We start from the raw sequence: 22673 nt of genomic DNA on the forward strand, positions 1-22673 counted from the left end.
CTATCTCCATGGCCTGAAGGATCAGGTAAACATTCAATTATGTTCCATGGGTTGTTTTAAAGAAGACAGGAAAGTGTTTTAAGCAGTGGGTGAGCACTCACTAGGTCAGAAAAAAAAGCGTTTGCTGGCCACTGTTTCTAAAACTATATATTATCTTGTCAGTAAATGTGATCAGTGCAACTGCATGTACGCATGATTTTATTATTTCTGCATTGCTGAGGGATTTCTTTTGAAGTAGCCCAAAATGTCAGAAACTGCCTAACGTAACGCCTGCATTGTCGCCTCTGTATTCCCATGCCACTGCTAAATCTGTTTTTTAATCTCACTTTATTTGACTTAGAAATTACTTGAATGCAAACTATATTTTGTTTCCAAGCGATGCTTGTTATTAAATCTTTAAAAATAGAGATTTTTTTCTGTTGCAGAGGAGAGAAACAGCAGTGCTTTTTAAAGCACAAACCATCCAAATGTCTCTAACTCAGCCGTTCCTCTCATGTCCGTATTGAAGGGCTGAAGACCCCATCCCCTGACTCCTCGAGGCCCTCCCCCGTCTTTCCTAGGATTCCTAGGTGCTTACACTTGTTGGTGAATATGCCTATTATCAAGGCCTTCTTACTTATCTGTCCTCAGTTCTAGCTTGTTCCTCTTCCAAAACCCATTATATTGTCAAATCCCCAAAACAAGGACATTATGTGAAGTAGACTTCTACTAACGACTGAGTGGTAGCACAGGAGAATGGCAGCGCACAACAGGACACGCTTTCAGATTAAACATCAGAGATCACGCTGAATCAATTTCATTAGTCAGCCTGGCCAAGGGGAGTTTCTCATTGTCCTCTCGTTTGCCCCACTCTCCTACCAAGATGCACATTACTGTTTCTTTTTTTTCAATCTCTCTGTCAGAGGCCTTTTCCAATTTACCCTTTTCCTCTTTTCCATAGGCCACTTTTCCAAATTAAAAAAAAAAAAAAAAGAAAGAAAAAAAAAAATCCCTGTCTCAAGCCAAAAGAGAAAAATGGTAAATTCTAATCCCTTCTCATCCTGAGCCGCTTGCCTTCCTTCTCGCCTCAAACTCTCCCATCCAGACTCTCCCAAGATCTTCCCTTTTTGCATAACTTTGAGGGGCAACCTAGGTCCTCAAAACAAACTACATTTAAAAAGATCTTTATCCTTAAGAAGAATGCTGCTGTCCTTCTATAGAAAAACAGTCACCTACAGAACTGTGCAATTATGGCCATGCTCTATATCTGCGTTCCCTGTTACCATGTGTGGCTGGTCAGCACTTGAAAGGTAGCCAGCAGAACTGAGGCACTGAGTTCTTAATTTTGTTTAATTTTGATTAGGACTTACATAGCTACCTGTGGGTGATGGCTATCTTGTTGGTCAGCACCGTCAGTTCAGACTACATTATAACCAGATTTTAAAATACCAACCTTCTTTCCCAACAAAAAGAAGCAGTTTTTAGTTCACTTAGTTGGAATCTACAATATCAGCAGTCATTTCTTCTTAGTGGCAGCTGGAGTAGGGATTTAAATGTTTTATAGATGACTCATTTCAGTACCAATTGGCGCCCCTACACCACAGATCTCAGCTTGGGCCACCCCTTTTTCTCACCCATGGGACTTACTGCATCTGAAACAAGCTGCCCAGATGGAGTGTCTTTTTCTGGTAAAGCCTTGGTCTTTAGCCCCTCCCACCTCCCTCCTCCAACCCCCTCCCCTACACACATAAATAGAGCCAGTTGGTGCTTACAACTGCCACCAAGAAAACAGAAACAATTATGGCAATTGTCAAACCCAGAGAAATATCAAAGTGCAGGATCAACCTAAAGTTGGGCCGAGTGGGACAGGCCAAATATGGCCTCTTTCCAAGGCGTTGCTGAAATCAAAGTGTGGGCCACACAGTGAAGCTCCAAAAGACCCAAGCAGCCTACACACCCCACGCTGCTCATCAGTGAAGCGAAGAAGTTTCCAAATATAATTCCCCAAACACTAAAAGCACAACCCTTGTAGAAAGTATTTAGACTTAAAGATTCGTTTAACTCCTCAGTGAGGACACCAGCAGAAGTTAGTTCTAAGAATGTTGGAGGAAGAGAGTTTTCATATAGTCTGGAAAGGAGAGCTGAAACAAGTTTTATCAGTTAGATACAAAACCGACTGTTGCTCTGTAGGGCCGTGAAACTGACCTCTGTGGTTAGCTTTCCTACCAGACACAAATCACAAGCGTTGCTATAGAACAAAACCAGCTTTAACTTATCTAACTAACTTCAAAGAATCTGGGCCCTACACAACAGTAAGTCAAACAAAGTCATATTCTATAGAAATAAGTCATTCTTCGGTGGGTCTCTAGATAATGGTCTTGTATAATGCTGAAAGGATAGGTAGCCATCTTTCATCTTGTTCCCAAGTTTTGGATCCTTTAAACTGAATTGTATGTACCTACGGGATCAGGATATTGAGCTCAAAGAGTAGAAAGTGGAATTGTGGCATTTTACTTGTATTTACTGTGAAGGATACTTACAAAGGCATCATAATGATAATAATCATGACAATACTTGTCTTTCAGCTTTTAGAATCAACCTAAAGATAGGCAAAATATTGAATTATTATTGACAGAGGAGAATAAAAAAGGTATTAACTATGTGAAAGGTAAGAGTGCAGACAGATGTTGGAAAGTACAAGGGGTTAAAGAAATGGAAGAGACTAGAAGATTAATAGTCTCCGTGGGAGGTAATGTTGATAATTAGTTGATGGTACATAACATAGAGACTTCCGTCTATTATTTAAAGTGTAAAAGATGCCAATTACAAAACCAAAAATAATACAATTTCAAATTTGGAGTAAGGGGAGCCGGAGAAAAAGTAGGGAAGTGAGTTACACAGAGTTCGATTTCTGAGTATTTATTCTACGGGACCTATTACTACATGTGCCTGGTGAGTATTGGTTCAGTTCTTGGCTGCTTTGCCACAAGTCCCACTCTCTTCAAGCTCCAGTCCCTTTTAGAATCAGACATTTAAAGTAAAAGAAAAATTTTGCTGATATCACTTTATTGTACACCCAATTAAGTCCAAATGTTTCAGTTTGAAACTGCAGGCCCTCAGCACATGGCCCCAGATGCCCTGCTACCCTCACCCCTGCACTTTTCCCCCACAGTCAAGTTGTGATGAGGAAGGGGGTATTGTGCACCCCGAGGTGTGATGGACCTGGAACGACAATGGGTCCAGGGGCCTGACCTGGGTTGCCTCAAAGAGCAGGCCAAGCAATCAGCCAACCAAAGCACAGTTAAGGTGAGGGCTAGTCCATGGCTTGTGTAAGTCATGGATGTGGAATGGGGGAAAGTGGCTTGTCCAGCTGGGACAGAGGGAGGTTGGTGGAGGGCAGCAGCTGAAGCTATAGAGATGGGCAGTGTCAACACATTAAATGGCTTTACTTTCCAGCCCCAGGCATTGGCATGAGATCCTGAAGGCGACAGGAAGTCTTAGCAGGGGTGGATGAGGTCTGAATGATGAGTGGAAAGTGGGTACGGCTGGATTCATTGTGTGAATAGTCTGGGAGGGAAAAGCTGGGTTGAAGGACCCAATAGACAGTCAGACATGTGGGAAATAAGGGAAGAGGTTGAGCATGAAAATCAATTAGGAGATTTTCTAACCCGGTGGGTGTAGAAGGTGAGAGAGACAATAAGAAGTGTAAAATGAAGTTGAGATTTCTGGCACAGGAAGCTGGGCAAACTCAGATTCACACAAAAAGAACGCCAGAGAAGAAATACATACCTGGATGCACTTATGTTGTTCCTCTTCCTGAGATAAACGGTATTTATCGTCATATCTTCTGTAGTACTTAAGAAACATTTTGCATATAATAGAAATCACGTAAGTTTTAGTTAAAAATAAATTGAACAAAAAGGGAATTGAAAACCATACTAAACTATCCAAAAGCAGGAACAAATGGATGCATTTTCCTCCTTTCTCAGATCTCCCCTCCCAGGGCCACTGTTGGCACCCTGGTTGGAGTCACATCGCCTGTGAACTCATGGTGAGAAGAGAAGTCTTAGAGGTGGGCAGAGGCCTCATCCTGTACAGCAGCAGTTCTCAAAGTGTGGTCCCCAAACCAGCATCATCAGCATCACGTGGAACCTTATTAAAAATGCAAATTCTTGGGCCCATCTCACAGATGAATCCGGAACTCTGTGAATGCGCCCCGCAATATATGGTTTAATAAGCCCTTCGAAGGATTCCAGTGCACACTCAAGTACGAGAATCAGTGGTGTAGAATCAGGACAAGGAGTTTGGATTTTTCTTTCTGATTGTTAAGGGAAACCATTTCCACAGGGACTGACATGATCCGATTTACATTTGGAGACACTTTGGTAGCTGTGTGGAGAATGGATTGTAGGGGGTGGGGTAACGTGCATGAAGTAGATATGAGAGTGTGGTTGGAGACAACAGGAATTTAATTTAGGGAAGGTGAACTGGAGCTGTAGTTATTGGTTATATCTCTGTAGGCCATTTCCTTAACATCTTTGTGCTAGAAAAGAGGAGATGTTAAGACAGATGAGTCTGAAGAGTATATTTTTCACCTAAGGATTGTGTGATTCTCTGGCCACCTGCCTTCAGTTACCTTTCTTGTCATCCTAGCCATGTGACTTCTTCCTCACATGATAAGAAAGCTATGACCAGGCACCTGGGCACTTAAATCAATTGGTTTGAACGCTGAAATCCAAAGCTGCAAGGTTACAAAAATCCATCAGCCAGGATTTTGCAAAAACACTCAGTCCCTTTCCTTCCTCTAGTCTAGACCAACCATTTAAAACAACAGTGCTGATAATGTTATCTAGTCTCTCAAACCCCCAAAGCTTAAGAGTTCATTGTCATCCAAGCATGAGGCATTTAAGAAAAGGTCTATATGATTTGGAAAGTTCCGGAAAGTAAGTTGACTTGAAGACAAAAGACTCTGGTTTGAGCTTTGACCCTGACATTTACAAGTTATGTCCTTGAGCAAGTCCGTTTACCTGTCTGAGAGAGCATCCATTTCACCTCAAATGGGGACACTATACCTGTGCCAGAGGCTCCTAGTAGGTGTGTACGAGGTGCACAGTGTGTGTGGATACCTCTTCAGAGCAAAGACTCCACCAGAGTTGAGACCATGTCTGTTCTATAAACTGTTCAGCCAATACTTCAACGAATACTGTTGGAAACATTAAAAAGCTATTATCACTCAACTCTCAGCACTCATAATCAGAATCCTAAAGTTTCTGCCAGTAAATGGCTTTTAACACCTTCCACCTTTCATTCTCTGCCTTAACTCAGACTGGGAGGTTAATTAACTGCAGTCCAGGATGATCCAGGTTTTCAATAAATAGATTCCCTAGCCCGCATTTGTTCCTTTACTTGTAGATAAGGTTAGAAGAGTAATTTCAAATTACAGAGTTTACTGACCCTCCCTCCATCACTATCAGCCTCTCAGTGTGTGAGTTGGAGGAAGATATAGCCACTGCCCTTGATGAAAAGGAAGTTGTGCCTGATTCAAGCAATGGAAATGTGTGTTAAATGAGATGTATGCCAAAGAGTGCTAAGTTGTGCCAAGAGTTACCCAAGGATTGAGAGAATGGAGAAATCTAAAAGTATTGGAACAATCAGAGGCAATTTCCCTAAGAAGGTATTACCAGACCTCAAGCTTGACTGACTAAAAAATAAAGTTACAGGGAGGCACAGAGGACAAGAGGGAACAAGCCTGCTAGGAGATGCAACATCATATCTGGAATGAAGTGATGAGGTCTGAAAGGGAGGAAAGAGCAGGAGTTAGAAATGTGAAGAAACAAAGGTTGAAAAGGATCAAATGTCACTCAATGATTGTATCAACTTTTGCTGCATAACAAACCACACCAAAGCTTAATGACGTAGGGGGAGAAAACTTTTCCTCTGCCCTCTTAGTTTCCAAGCCTGGGGCTTGTGAATTAAACTGGCAAAAGCCAAATTAGCAGGAGAAAAAGCAAATAAATTTTATTGATGCTAATACTTTTACATGCACAGGAGCTTCACAGAAAAGAAGTGAAACCCAAAGAAGTGGTTAGACTCAGAAGTTTATATACCATTTTAACAAAGGGCAGTACATCGTGGAGAAATGACTAGACAAAGAAAAATAGGATTTGGGCTTCTAGGGGTAGTAAATTGTGAAAAGGTCAAGATGTGGGAAAATTAATGGAGGATAAGGGTTATTTTAGTAAGGTTTGTGCAGACTCATCTTAGTGCTGACTTTCCGTCTGCTTCATAGCCGTAAAGCTCCCCAGAGAGGGGATTTATGGAAATCCTCATTTCTCAGACGGTTCTGCTTTTAATTAGATAAGGGAAGCTCTGAGAAGGCTTCTTTCTGCATCTGTCGTTTCTCAATTGCCTTCAGCTCAAAATAATTCATATGCCAAAGTGACATTTTGGGTGGCATATTCTAATCCCCTTCAGTGGTTTAAGGCATCAACCATTTATGTAGACCATGATTCTGTGATCAGCCTCTGGGCTGGACTCAGCTGGGCACACTCAAGTGTTTGCTGGGCCAACTGAGGGCTGATTTAGGATGGCCTTAGCAAGACTGTCTCATTCCCACCCCAGCTGATCTGTCATCCTCTTGCAAGCAGGAGGGGCTTGTTCTCTTTTGTACATAGCCAGGTTTCTGCTGCATTCTCCAGGCCAAAGCAAGTCACAAGGGCAGCCTAGACTCAACGAGTGGGGTCCTACACTCCACTTCTTGATGGGAGGAGCTGCAAAGTCACATTGCAAGTATGTAGATACAGGAAGGGATGAAGAACTGTGGCTTTTTTTGCAATCAACCACAGTTATCTTAGGTACTCTTTATGTAGTTGGTTTTTCATGTTGAAAAGACTTAGAAGAGTGGTCAACATACTTTGTCTGTAAAAGACGACATATTAAATACCTTAGGCTTGATGAATCACACAGTCTCTTTCTCAACTACTCAACTTTGTCTTTGTGGCACAAACGCAGCCATAGAGCATAAACAATCTGTAAATGAACGAATAGGCTGTGTTCCAATAAAATTTTACTTTCAAAAACAGGCCAATTCGATTTGAGCCATGGGCTGTAGTTTGCACACACCTAGCTTAGAAGACAAATAATGTTACACAGAAATGAACAACAAATTAGTTTTGATGGTGATGATGATACCTTCAGTTTCAGGTAATTTGAGTTCAACATTTACAAATGTATTATTATATTTATTTCAGTCATCCTGCATTTCTTTTGCTGTTTTCTATCATGGTATCGGCTTTTGCTGCATAACCAACGACTCTTGTCTTTTCTTTTCTAAGATGCTCCACTTGTGTTTATTTGAAGTGTTGTTAAATGGGAAGATGTTCCATGGTAGCCTCTTCAAGCCATGTCTGTGGCTGCGGGTGTGCAGGTGTGCAGAAGCATGGTGGCCCAAGCATCCTTTTCATTAGAGTTGCTGAGTCAGCCTCACTCATTTTTATGTTTGTCCCCTCTCTGTGAAGTTTCTTTGAGTTTGCTTTTGTTCATTCACAAGAGTAGAAGATAATCATTCCTTGGAAAAATAGAAGCATTCCACCCATGAAATAGTGTCTGAGTCAGTCTCATGGAAAACTCTAATACTTGAGATGGGTGCTATTCAAAGGTCAAGGGTACAGGAAGGACTGCTTATTCCTGGGAAGACGTGAGACGCATCCACTCTGCAACTAGCGAAGGAAATCTGGGCTGGCGTTTGATTTCGAAGGAGGTTGTGGAAACAAAACACTATAGCACAAAACAAATAGAAAGTGTGTAAATGAGTTGAGAAAATTAAAATATAAGGAGCTAGTTGAGGAGCAACGTAGGTCTCTGAAATACTAATGCGCTATGCTAAAGAACTTAGTTAAAATTCAATGGCTAAAGTGACAGTGCTGGTTGTTTATTGCTTCTTTTCAACCTGAAGTGTAAATAGGAAAATGTTCCGTATTAGCTCTTTCAAGCCCGGTCTGTGGCTGCAGGTGTGCACGCGTGCAGGAGTACAGTGGCCCGAGGATCCTTTTCATTAGAGTTGCTGAGTGCAGCCTTGTGGATCTGCAGGCGGCTGGTGAAGGCCCAAAGGATATCCTGGCCTCATTCTCTTTGCGCATTGTCTTTGGGATTGCACTCTGCTGATGCATGTGGTCTAGCCGTTGAAGTAATAGAGTTCATTCAAGTGTCAACAAATGAACAGTCAAATGCAATACACAAGTACGGCATATTTTAAAGCAAATCATTTTGCAGACCCTTCTTGAGTAATAAAATTGCTTTTCTTTAAACTCAACTTCATGTGAGTGAATTTTCTTGCTGAAAATTATGAGGAAATATTTTTATGTTGCTTGTTTTGGTCATTTTCAGGAACGGTGGGTTTTAGTGTTTTCAGTAGACATGTCTGCCTTTAGGACCACTTCCCCAGGTGCTGTACAAATGGTGCTATTTTGTAAGTACTACGAAAATGTTATTTCATTTTAGCCTCATGTTACAGATTGCAAAACCAAGGCTTGAAATGGCATAGCTGGTCACACACAGCAGAAACATCCCAAACTGGCTAGCCTGCAGTGATTCACAAAGTGTGGTCCCCGGCCCCACCCCAGACCCACTGAGTCAGAAATTCTGGGGGTGGGGCCCAGCAATCTCTGCTTTAAGAGCCCTCCCTTTGTGTGATTCTGATGATATAGGTCAAGTTTGAGAACCACTAGGCATAGGGCAAGGTAAGGAGTTTCAGGCTCCCTGAGGAAGAAAAAAAAAATCCATTTAAAGTTCTCTACAGCTGATGTCCCCCAAACAGGCAATGCAGATAACAGAAGGAAAAGAAACAGCTGTTCAATAAGAGACTTTTCTTTTTCCTGAGGAGTTGAACATTCTAGATTTTACTGAGCTCTTTAAACTACTGACTTTTAATGTGCTAAGCACTTGACATCGATCACCTCTTTAAAGCCTCAGATGGTTGTGAGGATTAAATGAGATTATGTTCCACGTTCTGCAGATAAAGAAAGAAAAGCTTAAGGAATTGCGTACTATCTAACATGTAGTAATCGATGGAGCCAGTCTCCAGAACTGATGTATCGATAAAGAGAACATACGTGAATCACAGCCACTTGTATTATGACTCGGAATAGCTGCCATGTACAAACAGTGGGATTCAGGTCACACTACCCTACAATATGGCACCGTGACATATTGAATATTTGTAAGCTGAAGGAGTTTGAGAAAACAGCAGAAGCAGGATCTCTCCCCACCTTTCCTGAATCAGGTCATAAAACCCTCATGTGAAAGGTGCCCTCCTCCCTATACTTGGAGGAAAGGAACATCCTTATGTCTCTGAAGACCAAGGGACTCCGAGAATTATCCAAACAAACAGTCCTTGCTACGTCTCCCCCAGTTTACTGCACGTACTTTATACTCCTTGACCTTTGAACTGTTATATTCCTCCGCGACTGTCCACTCTTCATCAATCGTTGCATAAAAATACTCGGGTCTAACTGTTTCTGTGGGTCTTCATTTTCTTATGAAGCCTCCTGGGTCAAGTAAACTTACTTTAAATAAATTTGTATGTTTTAATTTTCCAAATCTGTGTTTGTCAGTTTAATTTTCAGACCCAGCCAGGGGACCCTAAGAAGGTCAAGGAAAACTCTTATCTCCAACTTTTTTGTGTGTGAAGATATGTATTATGTTATATATATAGATATAGATGTATGACTTTTAACCTGTTTTCTAAAGTTCGGTGATGGAAGCTAGAACCAAACATCTCTTTAGCTCTTTGAGTCACCCATTTGCTTTATCTATTTTAAACCATAATTATTATACTACTATATCCAACGGTTCTTAATTTGATTCGCTTAGGGAAATGAGGATGCAAAGAATTTATTTTTCATCTGTTTCCCTCTAAGTGTCCCTAAGAACATTAGTACCTCTAGTTTATGACCAATAGAGGGATAGAAAAATATTAACCAGGACTTTTTTAGTCTCTAATTTTTTAAAAAAAGAAACAAAAGCTACATAAAATGTACTACATGAAAGGAACATAATATTTTCTTTCAGTCAGGGAAATAGACATAAAAATATTCTCAGCAGGGAAGCCTGTCTTTTTAATATTTAATATTGATTCTGATAAATTAATAAAAAAAAACCCACATAGTTTTTAATCTACTTGCTCCTGAAGTCATAAATAGTAAGAAATTACTCTAAAATCGTATCTTGTGCAAAACATTGAGTGAAGCGTATGGGCTGAACCAGTATAGCTTCCTAGGTATCTAGGATGACATACACTTTCTGCCAAAGAGTTACCCTAAGGACAGTTATTCTGCCATCTCTATTGTTATGCTGTGAATTTTCTTCTCCCAAGTACCTAAAAGTGCAGGTAATCCTCTTAACTTTGGTGAGATGCGAAAAGGAGCCTAGTTTTTGCTCCCCAGTGCCAAGTTGCCAGGATATTGTTAGCAAATTAAGAAAGAGTTTTTGTCCTAAGTGTTATTTCAGGTGAAATCTTTTCCAGAGAGCTCTTTCTGGAAGAGTTTGAAATACCCATAGTTGGTTAAGGGCATGAGTTTGGGGTTAAGTAGAAATAGGTTCAGTTTTGGCTTTGCTACTCAAGAGGATCATGAGGCAGTCTTAAACCCACTAAGCACTAAGCCACAGCTTCCTTGTCTGAAAAATGGGGGTGGTAATACCTACTTCCCAGGGCCGTTATCAGGAATAAGTAAGTTGGATCTTTTTCGAATATGCCCCTCTTCTGGTTTCAGCCTTCAGTGGCTTCCTACGTCATTCCAAATGATTTCCAAGTCCATCTTGTTCTCCTTACAAGTTCTCTACACCACCTTTCCTTTCACTTTTCCATCCATGTTCCCTGAAATACCAGGCATACTCCAGCCTCAGGGCCTTTGCACTTTCAGTTCCTTCTCTGGACTTCTTTTCCCCATGTGCCATCAGTTCTCATGATTCACTTACCACTTCATTCTGGTTCTGCTCAAAGTCACATCATCCAAGAGGCTTTCATGATCATCTTATGTTTAAAAAAAAAAGTGTGTGCATACATACATTCATACATATTCCCCTACCCTTTTAGATTTTATCTTCACATTTATCAACTTGATATATTTTTGGTTTTTTGTTCATTGTCAACACCCCCCCCCCTTGCTGCCCCATAATATAAGCCATGAGAGCAGAGACTTTATTTTTGGTTTACTGTTATATCCCTGGCAAGGAATTCATTCATCATTCAACAGGTATTTGGTAAACACCTAAAATGATCCAGGAAGTCCATAGTTACATATCTGGGACGCAAATATTTTGTTATTTACATGGTTCCTAATTTTTGAGGAATTTTAAGAGCACCAAGAAACGGGAACTGGAGGTCTTTTTTGAGAATCTGGTTAGCAAGAGATACCATCTGTGGCAGCCATGGAGGTGTGCCACTTAAACCTTCCAAGAGAAACCTGCCACTGGAGTGGAGTAAGTGAACAGCCCCCAGCTGTAGCATCTTCAGCACCCCTGCAAAGATCATGCCGAGGTTCTCAGCCAGTGAGTGTCATGGCAAAGATACTGGAGCTGGCTGGCCCTTTCCTGCCCTCCTCTGGTGGCAGTCCTGCTGTAGGGCACCATCTGGCTGACAGACGCCTTCTCAGAGCTGTACTGCACTTGAGATCCATCCTACCCAATCTTCCTTCCTCCTGTCTCTCCTTTCAGAGATGTTAGCCCTGACTCATGGTTTGAAGGCTCTCCCTGTCTACTCCTGCTCCCTCTCTCCTTTGTCTTTCACAGGCATTTCCCCTGAAGATCTCTTACACTTCCAAGTCTATCTTTTTTTTTTAATTAAGTTTACTGGGGTGACAATTGTTAGTAAAGATACATAGATTTCAGGTGTACAATTCTATAATACATCATTTATATATCACATTGTGTGTTCACCACCCAGAGTCAGTTATCTTTCCACAAAACACCCTGAATAGCTAAAGCAATCCTAAGGAAAAAAAACAATGCTGGAGGTATCACACTCCCTGCCTTCAGCTTGTTCTACATGGCAACAATAATCTAAATAGTATGGTATTGGCAGAAACACAGACACACGGACCAATGGAATAGAACTGAGAACCCAGAAATAAACCCACATAAATATGGACAGATAATTTCCGACAAAGAAGCCAAAAACATACAATGGAGAAAAGACAGCCTCTTGTTCAATAAATGGTGCTGGGAGAATTGGAAAGCCACATGCAGAAGAATGAAACTAAACTGCTATCTGTCACCATGTACCAAAATTAACTCAAAATGGATCAAAGATCTAAATGTAAGACCTGAAACAATAAACTGCATAGAAGAAAACATAGGTACTAAACTAATGGACCTTGGGTTCAAAGAGCATTTTATGAATTTAACTTCAAAGGCAAGGGAAGTAAAAGTTAAAATAAATGAATGGGACTATATCACACTAAAAAGCTTCTGAACAGCAAAAGAAACCATCGACAAAATAAAGAGGCAACCAATCGAATGGGAGAAGATTTTTGCAAATAATGCCTCTGATAAGGGGTTAATATCCAAAGTATATAAGGAACTCATACAACTCAACAACAAGAAAACAAACAATCCAATTAAAAAATTGGCAGAGGACCTGAAGAGCCATTTCTCCAAGTGTCTATTGATGTTTGTTCCTAGTGACCCAACTGATGCCTCAGCCCTCTTCAGTGCCCCTTCTCTTTCCCCCCACAACTCCACCCCACCCCATGGAGGACGGTGACATGCTAAGTCTTTGGGACTGCCTGCAACTTTCTGAAGCCAGCTCTGCACTCTCTGTAGAATTCTCTAGGTGATGGCAGTGGTCTTTGTGTGCATGCTATAGTCATTTCTGCACTTCTTTTAAACACAATAAAAAGGGATAGAGCCAGAATCGGTCCTAAAAGACAGTGGGAACTGTGTATCTTTGAAACCTAAATCTAAGCTATTTTAGAAAACAAAAGTGGGAAGGGAGTGACATATCACGCAACTAGTGTAAAGAATATCATTTTTAAAGCTGAATTATTTAAGTGGGAAATACATATATTTATAAGGAAATTTCATGGAAGTCATTTGAGATTCCTTTCCTTTTAGTGACTCTGTTCAACATGGCTGTCATCTCCATATAGCGAGAGTTTACAACATTCTTTCCTTGAGCTACCTCTTCAGTTATATGTCCTCTATGTCACCATGTGTGTAATCACTTAGTGTAATTAATTATTCTGGAAGTAACTGTGTTTTTATTAGAAGTCCTTTACTGAAAGATGGATTTACCAGCTTGTGATCATGTGTTAAACATCAGCAAAGCATATCCCTTGTTGTTTTTAGGATTTGGTGGGGAGGCGAGGGATGTTAAAGAAAAAGTTATTCATGACACTCGTTAAAAGAATGGCAAGGCAGACTGTATTCAGGAGACGGCTGCAGTGAGGGTTTGCAGGAGGAGAGAGAGGTCGAGCTCAACGCTGAATACAACAAGGAAAAGGGGATTTATAGCCAAGAAATAGATAGGGGTCAGTGAGTAGAAAATTACTAAGAGGAAACATCAGGGGTCGGGGAGGTTTGGGCTGAACCAACCTAACAGGATTCTTCCAGAAGGCAGACCAGGTGATCAGACATCACCTGGGAGATGGCAGAGATTGCAAAACCCCATCAGATATCAGGGGTGATAAGATATTGAGAAGGGGGATTCTGGCTAAACCAACTTAGCAGGATTCTTGCTACCAATGGGTATTGCAAAGACAGACACAGAAGTCCAAAAGCGGAGGCCCACTGGGAAGAAGATTCAGAGGCCTGACTAAAGTTTGCTCAAGGAGAGAATCTTTGGGGTGGTGGGGGAAGGGAAAGGAGAAGGAAGTGACATATGTATTTTTAATATGTATTGTAAATATTTATTACAAAACACTTCTTTTCCTTCTTGCCTCTGAGTAAGCTGGTCTTCTTTAATTTTTTTTATTTTAGTTGCTAAGGCAACTGTTTTCACTTACATAAGTTTTCCCATCGAAGAAAGTTACTTTGAGGGACCACCCACTCCTAAAGGCATGCTTTGTTGACTTTGTTCTTTCTTCTGCAAGCTGCAGATAGTTGCCAAAATATCTTAGGAGTAATTTCTTCAAGTTCTGTGGCAAGAATCCGGGAGCCTGTCCCAACTGTCTCGCTACAACACAAAAGTGCTCTCAGAATCGGAGCATTCAGGTTTGGCTTCAGAAGGCCCACATCAGAGGTGCTTCCAGGAGAGAGAGAGACAAAGAGAGACAGACACAAAGCGTTCGGCATCTCAAACTGGCAGACCTTAAAACTTAAGTCCCTCATTTATTCTGTTCTTTAGATTCCACATGTAAGTGAGATCATATGACCGCTTCATGGACGGTGTAGATGCCTGACCACTGCACTGTACACCTGAACCTGAAACTGACTAATGTGGAACATCAACTATAGTTTAATATATATGTAGTCACAAGGTGTGGAGTACAGCATAGGGAATAGAATCAGTGGAATTGTAACAGCTGTATACGATCAATGTCAGAGGGGTAGTAGATGGGGGTGTGGGGTTTTATCACTTTGTGAGGGACAGAAATGTCTATTACATTGTTTTGTACACCAAAACTAATAAAAAAACAATTAAGTCCCAAAGATTTAAGGGCTTTATCTGGAAGTAAAAGAGAAAGTGGGGATTCATAACTATTGATGACCGTGAAGTAAGCAGTCAGAAACATAGCGTTTGACTCTCTCAGGTGGCTCGTCTGCGCACGTCCTTCCTTCCCTATATTCAAATCCCGGTTGAGTTGACCACATTCCCACAAATCCAGGATATGGCAGAGACCTTGTCAGTAATAAGCACCATCAGGCCAAATTTCAGTTTCTTTTTAAAACATAGCAAGAAAAATCAGGAAAGCTGTTGTGCCTCCTCTTATTGCTTTTTCAGTAGCCTTCCTCAACTCTTCTAAGCCAGGCCACTTGGAAAGTTGATGATATTCTTTATTTCTGAGGTAAGAATAAAATGAAATGAGTGGATTAAAACTTGCCACCTGGTACCACAATAAGGGGTCACTGTAGCTCACAGTCATTGCTGAAATGATCGTTTGAAATGCTCCCAGTTGGTGATTGAGGGGAGACACTTTCATTTCTGTTTCTATGGAACTTAGAGCCCAAGATAGATAGCGCATTGCTAGCACTTGTAAAACTTGCCCAATAACTCATTTGATTGCCCCTCACCCTCTGAAAGTATGATCTGCCATGTCAGGGGAGTTCAGGGCAGAGGCCCTCAACCCAGGGATTATCTCTTCAGGTCACGACTCACCAACATGCCCGTGAAGAGGGAAGAAGCTAAAACTGTTCCGATGGCTTGTCCTTTGTGCTGCATGTGTAAACTGAGGCTGGCGCAGGCAAAGGACAAACACAACCTGACCTCGCTGTGCAAACACTAAACATTCAGCAAGTCGAGTTCAACAAAACTTTGCAAACCCTGGGATTCCCTCATGCTTAGACTTCCAGATGTTCCTTCTGGATCAGAGGAAAGAAGCACACAGCGGTACCATTCTCATGGTAAAGCTCCACATAACAGAAAGGTTCTCACTGCCATAATGTCGATGTAATTCCGCCACATATTATCTGTGTCCATTTGGATGACTTAAGACCAGTTAGGATTAGTTTTCTCATCTGTAAGGTAGGGGTGGTGGTATTTACCTCATTTGTTTCTTGAATGATTAATAATAATACTGGCAACATTAGTAATCATTACTATTACTGTATTATTATATTAATCAATAATAATTTAATGGGTTCAGATTGTATATCAAGCACTCTAGTGCCCAGAGGTAACCTATGAGATAGGTACTATTGTTGTTGTTCCTGCTTTTAGAAATGAAGAAACTAAGCTCAGAAAAGCCTGTAAGACTCTAGGCACATCTCGGTCAGGTCTGTCTGACCCTAACACCAATGTAAAATGCCCAGTAGTTTCCGGTGCTCATAAAATGTTTTTTTTGTGTTTATTTACACTTGTTTCTTTCACAGCCCAAAGGAAACTAATACACAAATGTGTATCACTATATAAAATGAAAGGAACACGTATTTAGGTTGAAAGGAGGAAAGAAAAAAAAAAACTTGGGAAAGTATATCAAATTAGGGGCAAAATTAGCAGGCAGCCCCTCTGTGGGTAGAAAAATGCCCCATAAAGCTGAAAGGAGCTACAGATTTGCTACTCGTGATCCTGGTGGTTGAAGCAATGCAAGAAAGAGAAACAATCTTAGGATTCACATGGTGCATTAGATTGCAAGGAAAGACAGTGAGCAGGAAAAACAGTTTTTCTTGGTATTAGGATCTGAGAAAATTCCAACACGACGTATGAGATAGTGAAAAACACTGCTCCATAACAACCCAGTAACAAACACAGTCTGTACACTTAAGAATTGCTCTCTAATTTCCATGGGTAGTTTGAATACATTTGGTGCAAGAATCTTCCAGTCACGGTAGTTTGAATACATGTGATGCAAAAATCTTCCAGTCACAGCTGACAAGCGTATTTTGGGCTTTGTCAGAAACCTTGTATTTAGAATTGGTCAGAACTTCTAAGAGGTCCCACTGGAGAATTTCTGTTCTGGCAGTTGCCTCTTAATATCTGTTATGTTTTTATCTATGAACTGTGGACACTATATGGTAAATGATATTTTTTCCCTTTTTACTTTTGTTGTTAGAAAGCCTAGAGACAAAACAGCATCCTGTGTTCACTCTGCAGGACCTTCTGACAAGCGTTTCTGAAAGCTATTTTTTACTGTCCTTATTTTGCTATTTTGCCTTATTTTCTTCTTCTCGCCCAGAGTTCTTATCCCATTTCAAAAATGATTTCTTTGGAGTGCCACTCAAACAGTACTCCTGGTCCAGCAGGGATTCCCAGGAGGTGCTTCAAAGCCACACTCAACCTCTAAGATTATGAATTAGAAACAGGTGCCCCTTCCTCCAGGCAGACAGCCACAACACATTGTTCCTGTATTTGTATGCCAACCCTTGACAGCCCTCAAAGACTGACCCTGATGGGTTCTGGGCCTCCCTCAATTTGAGTAACTTTGTTTATCTTTTATGTATTAGCCTGCTATAAAAATATTGTGTTTGAGAAAATGTTATTTCATTTCATTTCATTTCTTTATTTGAGAAAATGTTATTTCATTTCATTAGTGCATGAATTTAGTTTTAGTGTGCTTTTGATGTGCTAGGTGCTTGGAACACAGATGTGAACAAGAGAGTTTCAAGGAATATGCCCTCAAGGAGATTATACTCTGGCGTGTGCGCCAGGCCATGGATCAATAAACAAAGAAATGAAATAATCACAGACTGTGTTTGATGCAGATAAGGAAATAATCAGGAGACTGTAATAGAGACTAAAATGAGAAGCCTGTTGAGATCAGGGAAAGCCCCCCCGAAAAAAGGGATAATTAAGGCAAGGTCTGTAGCATGAAGAGGAGCCAGCTAATGCTAATGGAAGTACCGTGTTTCTCTGAAAATAAGACCTAGCTGGACCACCTGCTCTAATGCGTCTTTTGGAGCAAAAATTTGTATAAGACCCGGTCTTATTTTACTATAATATAAGACCTGGTATGATATGATATGATATATGATATGATGTGATATAATATGATGTGATATGACATGATATGATATGACATGATATGGTATAATATAATATAATACCGGGTCTTATATTAATTTTTGCTCCAAAAGATGCATTAGAGCTGATGGTCCAGCTGGGTCTTATTTTGGGGGAAACACGGTAGAAAAAGACTTGTGCACAGGAAGAACTAACTGCAAGTACAAGGCCCTGAGGCTAGAAAGAGCTTGAGAATTTCAAGGAGAAGTATTCTGATGGTTGTAGTGAACAAAGAAAAAGTAGTGCAGGAACAGAAAGAAAGATTATGCAGGACCCTTTAGGCCTTGGCAAGGAGTAAGATTTTATCCTAAATATGATGGAAATTCATTGAATGGTTTAATGAACTGATTAAACATTTAAAGAATCAATCTGGCTGCTGTGGAAAGCAAGAGTAGAAGTGAGATGATCAAGCCATGGGAGAGATGATGGTGGTTTGCAGCAAGGTGGTGGTGGTGTGGAATGAATACATATGAAAAAAATGCTATGGAAGTAGGCATGTTAATAGCAGTGTAACGGTGGGGTGAAGGAAAGTCAAGGATGACTCTTTAGTGTCAATAAATGGGTAGATACTTAGCATAAAGGAAGTCTTGTGATGGACAGGCTTGGAGAATAATGGTGGAGAATAAAGAATTCAGTTATGGACATGTTAATTTTTAAACATCTGAGTAGAGATATCAAGTAAAGGGTTAGATATCTGAATTTGGAACTTCGAAAGAAATGAGCTGCTGTTACAAATTTGGGTGTCATCAACAAATGGCCATGGGATTAAATGAGATCTAGGAACAGAGTAGAAATGAAAATTCCCAAAACCAAGTCCTGGGGAAAATGTAGAAGTTTGGTAATGAAGGAAAAGAGATTAAAGGAATGGAACACAACCAGGATATCAAGATTGGAGAGTGTTTCAAAAAGAAGGGAATAGTCAACCACTTAAAGATCAAATCAGATAAGAAGAAGAACGTGCGTACTGCATTTGGCTGCATGAAAGTCATGGTGAACTTGGCCGGAGAAGTTTTAGAGCGTGATAGGAATGGAAGACAGATGGAATTGGTCAAGGATGGTAAGAAAGAGAAGTAGTGGAGACAATGAATATAGAGAAACTTTTCAAGATATTATGCCCTAACAGGGATTAGAGACATGAGGTAGTAAATGACGGAGGTATGATCACAAAATACGGTGAATATTTAAATTTTTAAAAATCATTACAGTAAAACACACATTGCTATTAATCCTCCTCAAAATACCCCCCCTCTCTTCGAATACACTTATCCCATCGTTCTTGCCACTTTCTGAAGCAGTTCTGAAAGTCCTCTTTCGTGAGAGTCTTTAGTTCTGCTGTCGTGGCTGCCTCCATGTCCTGAATCAATTCAAAACGTTTCCCTTTCATGGTCATTTTGACTTAGGGAAAGGGCCAAAAGTCACGTGGTGAGATCCGGTGAATAAGGTGGATGAGGACACACCGTAATGTTTATATTTGACAGAAGTTGCTGTACCAGAAGTGATGTGTGACACGGAGCATTGTCATGATGGAAGATAAAATAAAGACACTCACGAAAGAAGACTTTCAGAACTGCTTCAGAAAGTGGCAAGAAGGATAAGTGTGTTCGAAGTGAGGGGAGTATTTTGAGGTAGATTAACGGCAATGTGTCTTTTACAGTAATAGATTTTTTGTTTAAACCTTCACTGTGTTTTTTGACCACACCTTGTTTTTGTGTTCTGAAGGAATGATCTAATAGAGGAAAAAAATGAAGTGTGTTGGGTGGTGATAAACAAAGGACTGAAGTCCTTGTGTAGGCGAAAAGGGATCTAATCTGGAAAAGGATTGAATGTGGAGCAGAAGCGGGGGCAATTAACCTTTGATGGTAGAACGCGTGTTTCATGAGGAGGAAAGAAGGAGAGAGGTTCTCGTGATGGGCTTTCTTTATTCAGTGAAGCACAGTGATTGACTGGGAGTAAAGGGGTTTGAGAAGAAGTCATGAAACAGTCCTTTCAAAGAGTGGGGAATGTTGTAAGAAATAATTAAAAATTTGAAAGTTGTTGAGTATCCATTTGAAGCTTGTAATCTTGAATTTAAACGAAAGCCAGACAATCCAGTTTTGTGATTTTCTTCAAGGTTAGTGATAAAATATGGATAGGATCGACTTAGAAACAGAAAATGAAGACACTGGAGTTAAGGGTGTCTGTGAGGAAGTGATTGTAATATTGGGTTATGGAAATAAGTTAGACAAAGATGGAAGTAACAGGGGAAGTCTGATAGAGAAGAGATTGGTAGGGTTAATGAACAGGAAGGTGCAAAGATGTCAGATGTAGGAGAATGAGGACTGTATAGCTAGGGGCTAAAAGGATCAGATGAAATGGTCCAAGAATTGGATGTTACTGTAGGAATCAAAATTTCAAGGTAGTGATGGTAAACTCTGGGGGTAGTGAGTAAGTGAGAAAGGAACAAAGGAAAAATCATTATTGCAGTTATGGAGACAAAGGAACTGAACGTTCCACCTTAAAATAAGTTGGAAAACCATTCTCATTCATTGTGCACATTTCATGAATCATCGCAAATCCTTATTTGGAATTGGATAGGTTGCACTTAAATAAATAATATGATGGTAGCTGATTCATCGTGAGTTTACTCTGTAAATACAATTTTAGGACACACTTTTGAACACTGCGCCAGAATTCTTCCTTGCCATTAGGATGTTGCTTGTGAAATACTCTAAGATGTATTAATTCTCATAGTTTAATTAGGTAATCGTTTCCATTTCTGAATCAGTAATGATTTAAGACTCCCTATGACCTTTTGGGGCAAGATGGCCATTTTGTCTGTTGTACAAACATCCTTCTGATTTAGCCATATTTATGTGCCCAGTCTCATCCCTGTCACTCCCTTGAGATGTTCTAACTACCCCAACTCCTCAGAAGTCCCTAGTGTCATTACAAATGCTGCTCCCTCTGCCTGGCACCCTGCTATACCTAGATAACTACTCCTCATTCTCTAAGACCCATCTAAAGGATCAACCTCAGAGCCAAACCTTTTATGAGAAATTGAACCATCCAGAAGTACCTCCTTGTGGGTCTAAAAACATCACCTACTGGCAATTTCATATTGTTAGCAATTTGCTACCACAAATGGAAATTTGAACCACCCATTATTGACAGTAGCTACCCCTTGCTGAATCGTAACAGTGTGCTAAGGACCTTACATTTACCATCTCATTGAATTCCTGCGATAGGCCTGAAAGGCAGGTGTAAATACTTTCACTTATTAGACAAGGATTCTGAGACTTAGAAAGGATCTTTCTGGGAGAAGGTAAATCACAAATAAGTGGCAGAACTGGGTTTTGATTCTAAAGACAAAGGGCATACCAAACCCCTTCCTTTGTCTTATTCCTTGCTGTGACTCCAGGGCCTAGCACATGCATGGTACAGAGTTAAAATATGTATGATAATTCTTCATCTGTCGGAAAACTACCCAAACACGTGGGAAGACTAGCTTTGTTCATGACTTGCAGGACTCTAAATCCTGTCACTTGATGGTGGCCCAGGATCTTGACATTGGACTTACCTGATGAACGTCGCTGCTTCCTTAAAATTTAGAAAGATACATTTTGATAGATGAAGCTAAGAGTCGGAACTGATTTAAAATCTTAATCCCATAAGTACTCTTTATTTGTTTTAAGTCACTACCTCGATCCGTGTTTGCCAGATAGGTTCCTTATTGCTGGCGTTTTATTTACCTGGGAGGACAAGTTCTTTAGATCAGGGGACAAACTGTGGATTTGTTGACACATGAGTGCCAAGTCTTGGTGTAATGCAAACAGAGGCGGAGGGCATCGGGATTCATTTCCTAAATACCTTTTTTTCTCTCAGTGACATAGAATTTTCCCGGTGTTCGTCAGCACAATGGTGCTTTCTAACTAAAAACCAGGAATCTTTTGGCAAATACAACATAGCTGTTCTAGGATCCTTGCATTTGGCCAACATTCCTTCTTGATTCAAATTTTGATTCTGTAGTCTTCACCAGAGCATCGGGTGCCAAAGTCCATAGCAGTGGATCGCAAACTTCAGCATGTCTCTGAATCAACCTGGAGGGCTTGTGGGAACACAGATTTCTGGTCCTCACCCCACAGACTCTGATTCGTTCCTTCTGGGCTGGAGCCCTAGATTCTGCAGTGCAGCTGGTCCAATGACTCAAAGTGCCACTCAAGTCCTGGTTCACAGGGCACCAAGTGAGGTTGGATATAAAAGCAAAAATCTCAGCAGTGTTCTGAGTAAACATCTGAATGCTGAATTATATCGACAGAAAAACAAAAACGACGACTTTCAAAAATAATACCTCCTGATTTTTGACATCACATTAGATGCAGGCAGTGAGTCCTCTTGTGTGGAGGGGGACAAGTGAGCAGGAACCTGGGGAATCCTTCTTCTTTCCAGGAGCCCTTCTTCCATGATCTTAAAGAAACTTTCTTCTCTGTGACCTTCAGGACATCCGTGTGTTGTGTTCTTGAAGCTATTCTAGAGGAAGATGCTACATAAAATTGGTCAGTCTTTCAATACAAATGTGAATGCAAAAAGTTTTCAAAATGAAAACATTTTATACTAAGTGTGGTCATTCGATTCAGGATGCGAAAGGGTGATTTCTCGTTTTCCCTTGTTTAGAGGCTCAAAGATATTTGCATTTTTATTAGATTCAAAATGATGTAAGTCATGCAGATCAACACGTTTCTTTTTAACAGGAATCCATTGTGTTCGAACCCAACTGCCTCTTCAAAGTGGATGAATTTGGCTTCTTTCTGACCTGGAAAAGTGAAGGCAAGGTATGGCACAGCGAGTTGTTCTTTCCTGTGGTCTGGGTTAAGCCATTTTATTTCTCAATGACTAGACAGAGTGCTTCTTCAGGGCATGGACCCTCTGCTTACTCATTTATTCAAGATTTTTAGAAATGTGCTTCCGGTGCCAGGCATGGGGATCCAGTGGTGAAAAGGTCATTATCCTAGTCCTCATAGATTACAGTCTAAGAGCAAACTCAGGCATCAAAAACAAGAAAAAA

The 22673-nt window shown here is 40.6% G+C and overlaps 1 protein-coding gene across 6 annotated transcripts in view; it reads left to right on the top strand.

The window, feature by feature from the left end:
• PLCB4 (phospholipase C beta 4) overlaps positions 1-22673 on the top strand; it is a 393005-nt gene that overhangs the window by 241598 nt on the left and 128734 nt on the right. For all 6 annotated transcript variants that reach the window (XM_033094862.1, XM_033094858.1, XM_033094863.1 and 3 more), the window contains one exon: positions 22360-22440. In XM_033094862.1, coding sequence (XP_032950753.1) covers positions 22360-22440 — 81 coding nt within the window. The remainder of the gene's footprint in view (positions 1-22359; positions 22441-22673) is intronic.

Source organism: Rhinolophus ferrumequinum, chromosome 23, assembly GCF_004115265.2.
Source record: "Rhinolophus ferrumequinum isolate MPI-CBG mRhiFer1 chromosome 23, mRhiFer1_v1.p, whole genome shotgun sequence".
NCBI classification, from domain to species: domain Eukaryota; kingdom Metazoa; phylum Chordata; class Mammalia; order Chiroptera; family Rhinolophidae; genus Rhinolophus; species Rhinolophus ferrumequinum.